At 39.0% G+C, this 10,275-nt stretch overlaps 1 protein-coding gene across 1 annotated transcript in view; it reads left to right on the top strand.

Annotated features, from left to right (window-relative positions):
* Positions 1-10,275, top strand: part of GIPC2 (GIPC PDZ domain containing family member 2) — a 208,385-nt gene that overhangs the window by 149,520 nt on the left and 48,590 nt on the right. Inside the window, exon 4 of the mRNA XM_007946503.1 lies at positions 6,917-7,023. Coding sequence (XP_007944694.1) covers positions 6,917-7,023 — 107 coding nt within the window. The remainder of the gene's footprint in view (positions 1-6,916; positions 7,024-10,275) is intronic.

Below are 10,275 nucleotides of genomic sequence, written 5' to 3'. Positions count from 1 at the left end.
TCACTGCTGTCAAATCAATCTCGACTCATAACGACGCTTCCTTGGGGTATCTCTACGGAAGTAGATTGCCCAGGCTTTCTTCCAAGGAGTGGCTGGTGGGTTTGAACCACTAGCCTTCTGGTTAGCAGTTAAATGCCTTAGGCACTACACCATCAAAATTGGAGTTCTGTGAAATATTTTCTTTTCTAAACCACACCATAATGTGTTGTCTTTGTGTTATATTTCATTTTTTAGAACCACATAAGTATTTAGATGGGAACTCTGGTGGTGTGGTGCCTAAGGCATTTGACAGCTAACCAGAAGGCTGGAAGTTCAAACCCACCAGCCACTCCTCAGAAGGAAGACTGGGCAATCTACTTCCTTAGAGATACCTTCTTGGAAACTCAAGGAGAGGTTGCTATGAGTCGAAATTGACTCAATGGCAGTGATTTTTTTTTTGGATGTAAGGACTTAGATATACTTGATAAATGATTGGTGTAAAATCCTGAATTTTAGAATGTATTTTTCTTAATCTCTTAGAGTCATCTTGCCTACACCCCCCCCTTTTTTAAAATAGCAACTCATCTTTAATAAGCCTTTGCAAATCAGTCAACCTAGTTTTCATAGCAACAATAACTTTTTCGCTGTACTCATTTCATCAGTTCATGCACTTTATAATTAAGTTATGTAATTACAGCAACAGATATAACTGCCAAAAAAGGGTTAGAGCAAACAGGACTGCTTCTTGGTGGCATGTAACCCAACTCTGGGAGCAGCTGTGTCTCTGCCAGCTGAGTATTCTGGTGTCTTAGGTGAGCAGATAGTCAGTATTCTTTACAGAAGGAGTTGGGAACATTGATGAGTCTAGTGAATCAGCTAGCTGCAGGCTCATTATTAATGCCTGTTACAGAAACCTCTTCCCTATCATAATATGGTCCCAGGAAAGACCTTGTGCAAATCCATTCATTGAAGTGATTTAGGGCTTGGCCTGCTTGGTCAGACATGCTCAAACAGGCCAGCACCCTGGAAGTAGACCAGAGTAAAAACATTCACAGTCTTCAAAGCATTAAAAAAACACTGAACCTGTTTTTCTACCCCCTAGGTGAACAGGACCAGCCTACCTGTTTTCATGTGTAAACAGGTCAATTTATGTACGTTAATTATAGGATCATAGAGAAACATTGATAACATTCACTTGGCAGGGAAAACCTCTTTGCCAAACCAGACTTAAAATTTAACTTTCACTTTGGTGCCACCAGGTGGTTATTTTTGAGATGCCCAGTCTTGACAAAAAGATGACTTGATAAATACCTAAAGATAAAAAATACAAAACAAAACAAAATAACCCAACTTCCATTCTACATATATTTTCCCTTTTAGCTACTAGTGTTGCAAGTAAGAGAAATATAAGACAAAGGCATTGTATAGGGAGGCCAGCTGACTTCTCAGGCGGGGATGACAATACCTTTATAAAGGCCCCACTTCCGGAGTCTGGGTCTTAAGTTTTGTAAGTACCAGAAGCCTTTTAATTTTTTGAAATCCAGCGTTGTTCAGTTTTCCAGGTCTATATAATACTCATCAAATTGACAAGAGACTTGTTAGTAAATAGTAATGCCAGTGTATTACTTTATAATTAGAAATAGATATGTAATGGTAGACCAAAATGCATGTGTTGGCTGAGCAGTTCATTTTCCACCTTGTAGGAAATCTATATGGGAAGACAAATTATACCAAGTAGGTTTCTTGGTGATACTGCCTTGATGTTGTGTGCATATGTATGTGTGTGTGTGTGTGTGTGTGTGTGTGTGTGAAAGAGAGTGAGTGAGTGAGTGTTAGGTGTATACCTCAAACTTAGTACCATTAAGCTGAGACCATTTTTTTCTATTTCTAGGACAAACATAAACTCACTGCCACTGAGTTGAATCCAACTCTTTGGGTTTCTGAGGCACTATCACTACAGAAGTAGATTGCCCAACCTTCCTTTTGAGGAGTGGGTGGTGGGTTTGAACTGCCAGCCTTCTGGTTAGCAGTCAAATGCCTTAGGCACTACACCACCAGAGCTCCTATGGCATTTGACTGCTAACCAGAAGGCTGGCGTTTCAAATCCACCAGCCACTCCTTGCAAGGAAAGTTGGGCAATCTACTTCCGTAGTGATACCACCTCGGAAACCCAAAGAGGGGTCAATATGAGTTGGATGTGACTTAATGGCAGTACAAACATGTTCTGCTCTGGAAATACTCTCATCGCTGATCAGTACAGAATCTTGGATGGTGCTGATAACAGATCTTTTTCTTTGAGTGGTCTTTTAGAAACTCTATGCTGAAGATCTTATTTCTGTAACAGGCAAGATCAATGCTATAGAATTGCTAATAAAACCCTTGCCTCTTGAGAATCCATGTATTCACCTTGTTTAGCATTTAGGTGTTCCCAGAACCCCTCAGCCACCATTTGTAGGTTTTTGCTTAGGATGGCAGATCTCTTTATTAAATGATAATTTTTAATAATCTCATTTGTAGAGGAAAGCTTATGTTTTATGTTTTGGTGATTCTGACTCCAAATATAGGGTAAAAGTAATATACAAAATCCTTAATCACTTTGGATAGATTCCCAATAGCAAAATAATAGTCGGCTGAAGATGGAAATTACTGTATGTTCTAAGTGTTTAAGAATGTGTTCGCACAGGTCATTTGATGTCTCTAGCTTGAGAGCTTTGTACAAACCATACTACCTACTTGCATTTACCAGCCTGTTCTGTGACTCCTCCTTGGGACTTGGATATCCCCAGTTCTTTGTTGCTGCTTCTCCCTATGCCTCAAACTGCTGCCACATGGAATCTTCAGGGAATATTTGCAGAGGTTATAAATTGGTGGCCTGTAGTTGGAATCTGACCCACAGATCTCTCTCTCTCTCTCTCTTTTTTTTTTGTCAGTATGACTTAATTGCCAACATTTTATAAAAAAAAATCAGGTTGATACTAAACTCTGAATGTCCAGCTTCTTTGCAAAAAAGCTGAAGGTCTCATTATGCAAGGCCTACATTCCTACAAGGCACTAACTTATTGTCATTCTCCTTCCAATTATCCTTAGTCTTTACCCTACACTTCTCCACATTTATATTACTGTGTGAACTGCAGGAGTGACTCTTTGTGCACTGGAAAAACAAACACAAAAATAAACCAAGCATAAGGAAAGGTGTGGCTTCTTGTAAACTCTTACTCTCCATTCCCTTCTCTGCCTAGTGTGGTGAACTCCTTCCTTGGATCCTGTTCCTCAACTCCTTTATCTTTAGGACCCTGTTTCTCTCAGTGTGTCACTGCTAAATTTATCCTCTGTGCTTTCACAAAGTGCGATGTGGTTGAGGAAAGCACATGGACCTTAGGGATATAAGACTTGGATTTGAATCCCAGCTCTGCTTCTTACTGAGTTCAATTTCCTCATCTATAAAATGAGGGCAATATCTTGCCTCATAGGTGTTAATGAGATGGGATTTTGTACATAAAGTAGGTATTTGATTATTCCTTCCTTATGTTGGGACTTGACCTGAATGAAGTCCATCTGAACTTCTACCTCTGCTTTCCTACCTTATAACTTCCAGTCTTTCCCATCTATATTTTTCACGTATCATTTATTTTCATAGGCAGTGCTCACTTCTAGAGAATCCAATCTGAGAATAATGGATAGAAGGTGGATTTATTTTGTTTTGGGAAGTTCTATGAGAAGGCATACCCTCTCAAATCCTACTGTACATCTGTGGTAGTCTAAACAGCCACATGGTACAATGACAGACACATAGACAAATGGAACAAAAATGAGAACCCAGAAGTAAATTCATCCACCTATGGATAGATAATCTTTGACAAATGGCTGAAACCCATTAAATGGGTAAGACAGAGACTCTTTAACAAATGTTGCTGGCAAATTGGTTATCCATTTGCAGAAAAATGAAACCTCACACCATATAAAAAACTCAAGATGGATCAAAGACCTAAATGTAAAGCCTAAAACTATAAAAATCATCAAAGAAAAAATAGGGGCATATATAGGGACCCTGATGTATGACATGAGTAGATTATCAAACATAGCTAAAAATACACAAACAGCAGAAGATAAACTAGACAACTGGGACTTCTTAAAAATTAAACATGTATGGCCATCCAAAGACTTTTCCAAAAGAGTAAAAAGAGCAATTACAGACTGGGGAAAAATTTTGGCAATGACGTATCTGACAAGGGACTAATCTTTAACATTTATAGAAAATTCAACTCCTCAACGACAAAAAGACAAACAATACAATTGAAAAATGGGCAGAAGACATGGGTAGACACTTCACCAAAGAACACGTTCAGGCAGCCAACAAACACATGAAGAAATGCTTGTGATCATTAGCCATTAGAGAGATGCAAGTCAAAATAACAGTGAGATATCTCATCCTAGCATTAATAGCAAAATTTAAAAAAACCAAAAACAAATAAACAAAAAACAGAAAACAACAAATGATAGCAAGGGTGTGGAGAGACTGGAACCTTCAGACTCTGCTCTTGGGATTGTAAAATAGTACCACCACAGTGGAAAATGGTATTGTGCTTACTTAAAAAGTTAGAAATAGAAATATCATACGATCAGCAATCCCACTACTAAATATATATCCTATAGAAATAAGAGCCATAATACAAACAGATAAATACATAGCCATATTCATCACAGCATTATTCACAATAGCAAGAAGGTAGAAATAACCTAAATGCCCATCAACAGAAGAGTAGATAAGCAAACCATAGTATATACACACAATGGAATACTATAGAACATTAAAGAATAATGCTGAATCTGTGAAACACCTTATAACATGGATGAACTTGGGAGACATTATACTAAGTGAAATAAGTCAATCACAAAAGGACAAATATTATATGAGACTACTGTTATAAAAAATCAAGAAAAAGTTTACACACAGAAAGAAATATTCTTTGATGGATACCAGGGTTGAGAAGGTGAGGGTGGGAAAGTCACTGACTACAGAGTAGACACATACTAACTTGAGTGAAGGGAAAGGCAGTAAGGGGAAGGTCAGCACAATATGACTCAAAGAAAATTGGGAGGTGCACAAGAGTTAAAGACAACAAAGGTAAATATTTCATACACAATCGTACAATAACAGTAATGACAATAATCTGAGTGTATAGATTGTTGTTGTTGTTATGTGCCGTCGAGTCAAACCCGACTCATAGCGACCCCTCCTTGGGTTTCCGAGGCAGTATCACTACGGAAGTAGGATTGCCCAACGTTCCTTCCGAGGAGTGGCTGGTGGGTTTGAACCGCCAGCCGTCTGGTTAGCAGGCAAGTGTCTTAGCCACTATGCTACCAGAGCTCCTGAGTGTATAGATAGATAGACATGTAAGCTGAACAGGTGTGGGAAGGCAAATGGTATTACACCATGAATATATAGGCTTGGTGGAGTATATTTATACATATGCATTTATATTTGCTCCAAATATATCCATGTATATAGTAGCACATACAGGGTGCAAAATTATGCATACTTCTCAGCCATAATCAAATACCTTGAGGTTATGAGTCACTGGGATTGGGGCCTTAAGAATATAGTCTTGGGGACCATCTAAGTCAATTGGCATAACATATTCCACAAAGACAATAGTCTACATCTGACATCCTACTTTGGTGAGTAGTGGCATAGTGGTTAAGGCATTTGGCTGCCAACCAAAAAGTTCATGGTTCAAACCTACCAGCCACTCCATAGGAGAAATATGAGGTAGACTTCTGTAAAGATTTACAGCCTTAGAAACCCTATGAGACAGTTCTGCTCTATCCTATAGGGTCACTATGAGTTGGAATCAACTTGATGGCAGTGCATTTGTTTTTTGGGTTTTGGTGAGTGGTGATTGGGATCATAAATGCTTGTGAGTGGCCATCTAAGATACAACTATTGGTCTCTCTCCATCAGGAGCAAAGAAAAGTGAAGACAATCAAAGATGCAAGGAAACAATTAGTCCAAAGGACTAATGGACCACACAAACCTCAGTCTCCAATACCCTGAGACCAGAAGAATTAGATGGTGCTTGGCTGCCACTACTGATCACTCTCACTGGGATCAAAATAGAAGGTCCTGGATAGAGTGGGAGAAAAATGTGGAACAGAACTCAAAATCAAAAAAGACCGGACTTACTGGTCATACAGAGACTAGTTGAACCCCTGAGACTGTGGCCCATAAACACCTTTCAAGTCTGTAACAAAACTTACCCCTGTGGCTCTGTTGTTGTTGTTATGTGCCGTCGAGTCGGCCCCGACTCATAGCGACCCTTCCTTGGGTTTCCGAGGACTCATAGCGACCCCTCCTTGGGTTTCCGAGGCAGTATCACTACGGAACTAGGATTGCCCAACCTTCCTTCCGAGGAGTGGCTGGTGGGTTGGAACTGCCAGCCTTCTGGTTAGCAGTCAAGTGCTTTAGCCACTATGCTACCAGAGCTCCTGTGGCTCTACTTTGAGCTAAATAATAGACAGGCCTATAAAGTGAACAATAACACCAGGGTGGAATGTGCTTCTACGATAATCAACCATATGAGACAAAAAGGGTAGCATTTTCCCAAAAAACAAAGCTCAGAAGGCAGAAAGGAACAGGACAGATGGATGAATGGGAATGGGGAACACAGGGAGAAAGCAGGAAGAGTGCTTTTGTTATGTTGTGGGGATTGCAATCAACATCATGAAGCAAAACATGTATAATTATTAAATGGAAGACTAACATGCTCTATAAACTTGCACTGGAACTACAATAAAAAGTTAAAAAAATGCGTGCCTTTTATCAAATTGCTACAATGATTTTAGATGACTTTTGTGATGGAAACTACATTAGCATTTATAGTAATCTGTTGCAATTCTTTAAGAATATATTCACTTCCCATTTATTGTATGTTTATAGAAATAGAACCGAGGTCAAAACCTGGAAAGTCATCAGCAGATAAAATTGGTACTGGAAGGGGGACACTTCGACTGAGATCAAAAGGTCCTGCTACTGTGGAAGAAGTGGTATGTTACAGTAAATTAACTCCCATTCTGCTTGGAAATGTATAGATATTCATGTTTATTAGAAGTAGAAATAAAGGTAAAATCACAAAGTTAAATAAAATGCCATACTTATATTCTAATTAAAGAATGAATTTTAATTCACTGCCTAATTAAACAATCTGAAAATTACTAAAAGCAGTTACGAAGGAAACAGAAACTAAGTGCATAGAGATTGTGACTTCTAACAATTCTCAGGTACCTGTAGGTAACTTTGTCTAGAGTCTATAGACATCTTGACTGGCTTAGAAACTTAGAAGAAGTCAACCCAAAACTTGTGAGAGCCAAGGAAAAGGCAGAAGTAAGCATGTTTCAGAAGATTTAGTTAATGAAAGATTATATTCATCAACTCTAATCTCCTCAGGCAGAACACTAGATAGTCATCTTTGACTCTTCTCTTTCATGTCCCACATACTTTCATCAGCAAATCCTGGTGGATGTACCCCCATGATCTAGAATCTTACACTTCTCATCACCTCCATCCACACCAGTCTGTCCCAAGGCACTGTCACTGGATATTTCAGTCACTTCCTGCTTGTTACTTCTGCCTTCATCTGGGCCCTCTTTCAGTCTGGACTCAGTACAGCAGTTAGAATGATACTTTGAAAATACAAGGGGGATTATATTGCTTCTCTGTTCATAATCCTCTGGTGGCTATTCATGTCACTCAGAATAAAAGCTAAAGTTCTCATAGTGACCAAAATGATCTGACTCCCCATTTTTTCCTCTCATCCCATTTCCTGTCACTCCCACTGACTCCCTGTGCTTCAGCCACATTGGCCTCCTTGCTATTCCCAATACTCCAAATGTTTCCCCAGCTCAGAATTTATGTATTTTCATTGCCTCTACCTGGATGCCTTGCCCTGTTTATATGCATGACCCTCTCTTTCTTCAGGTTTCTGCTCAAGTATCAGCATATCTAAAAGTCTTCTCTGAATATTCTGTATAAATAGCAATTCCTGTCATCCTGCCCACTACCCAATTTTCCTTGTCCTTACTTTTCCTCAAAGCACTAAACATCATATGATTAATTATTCTTTACTTGTTTACCTTTTGCCTATTGTCTAGCTCCTTTGCATATATGTTTTGTTCACTGCTGTATCTCTAGCACCTAGAATTCTTAGTACCTGGCACGTCAAAATTACTCAAATCTTTGCTGAATTAATAAATGGTTCATTTTAGCTTGAGAAAAGCAAGGATTGTACTGACTGATTATCTGTATCCATGGTCTTTTCAATTGCCTTATGTATGTGAAAGCTAGACAGTGAAAAATGAAGACAGAAGAATAATTGATGTGTTCCAACTGTGGTGTTGGCAAGGAATATTTATCATACCGTGGACTGCTAAAAGAGCAAACAAATCAATCTTAGAAGAGATACAACCATAGTGTTCCTGAGAAGTGAACATGGTGAGATTTTGACTGACTTTCTTTGAATATGTCACCAGGAAACGCTGCTAGCTAGAAAAGGACATTATGTTTGGTAAAGTAGAGGGCCAACAAAAACAAGGTAGATGCTTAATGAGATGGGTTGACACAATGGCCACAACAATGGACTCAAGCAGAGCAACAATCATGAAGATGAAGGACTGGGCAACATTTCATTTTGTTACACGTGGGGTTGCCTTGAGTTGAAGCTGATTCAGTGGCAATTAACAACCAAAATATAAATGTGTTTGGATGAAAAATACCAGAGGGAGAAGAGACAAAATGGAAGGGAAGTGGAAAAAGAGGCAAACAGGTGAGAGGTAGCAGTGCAGCAAATCTGTTCACAACATTAAAGACAACAGTGATAAAGTGAGTCTGTAAGAGGATCAGAGGTGAGGTAAGCATGAGAGGGTCAGGAGCTCCTGAGGGCAGAGGCCCAGGCATCAGGCACTTCTAGTCTCTGTGTTTGAATACTGGACTAGGATTTCCTATGTGTGTGAGGAGCAAAGGAGTGAGGCTGTTTTTTAGAGCTTTTTGGGTAATAATGCCAAGATTATTCATGGGAGCGGTTCTTTAGAGCAGAGACACTCAAGGAACCATGAGGCCAAGTCTGTCTTTGTGAATATTTGAGTCATCTAGGATGCTATATCCATTTTGGGGAATCCAGAGAAAGATTCTGAACCAGATGCCTTGATCCTGAGTGAGTGAAAAGATTGATCTGGAGGCAAATGGTATCTAAGAGGCCTGGTAGAGAAAAACCATTTTGGAAAATGAGGTATGATGAGGTGATGAGGTGTATGAACAAACCCAGGCAATGACTGCTGGTCATTTCAGGGCTCCAGAACACAGCACACTTCTTGGCATCTTCTGAAGGCCGTGAAAGTATATTGAATGAATGAACAAATCTCAGTGGAAGAAAGCAATTTATAAGAGAATGGAATAACAGTAAACGGGACTGGCAGTGGGAAGCTAGGAAAATACCAGCTCTGATTTCTGGTTGAGACTATGAGGAACTTTAAAACAACTTGCAGAGAAAGTAGAGTTGGCAGGAAGAACCCAAGTCTCACAGGAGGAAGGTCATCTTCTAATAATTAACACAACCCATAACTATTTGTTGAATGCCTGCTATGCATAGGTGCTGGAATGAAAAGAGCATAGCTTAAGATCTATCTGGGGAGGTAGGAAAAATTCATTCAAGGGTAAACATCTGAAATCAATTCCTATTTGCCTAGCTGCTTTCATTAAATAGGGCAATTAAAAATAGCTCACAATGAAAGGAATAAACGATTTTGATGCTAATATTAAATTTGATATAAATTACTTATCTTATTTCTAATACCAAAGGATTTGAAGGGTTTATAGCATTTGAAAAAAAAAAAAATCACTCCCCTATAACTTAGCACAAATTGTGAAAACTGAAAGATGCTTCACTTCCGTACCTTATAATTTATTCAGTATTTGTTGAGACAAACACAATCCAGGTAATGGTGATTCAAAATGCAATAGGCCTTTGTTTCTCTAAAGGTAGAGAAGCATGAAAAGAAACAACTGCACACCAGTGGGAAAAGGGTTAATGGAAGTGTGTACAAGATACATTGGTGTCACAAAGACTCCCCACCCTAAAAAAAAAAAAAAAAAAATGTCATCAAGTAGATCCCAAATCATAGTGATCCTATAGGACAGAGTAGAACTGTCCCATAGTGGGTTTGAAGATTGCAAGAAGAAAAATATAAAATCTGTTTGTTGCAAGATATGAAGTACACCTTCTACGGAAAGGGGAAAAAAAAAAA

The sequence above is a fragment of the Orycteropus afer genome, unplaced genomic scaffold (assembly GCF_000298275.1).
Source record: "Orycteropus afer afer isolate SDZICR_OR568_19922 unplaced genomic scaffold, OryAfe1.0 scaffold00164, whole genome shotgun sequence".
Lineage (NCBI taxonomy): Eukaryota > Metazoa > Chordata > Mammalia > Tubulidentata > Orycteropodidae > Orycteropus > Orycteropus afer.
Note: the sequence above shows the minus strand (reverse complement) of the source record. Positions and strands in the feature narration are given on the sequence as shown.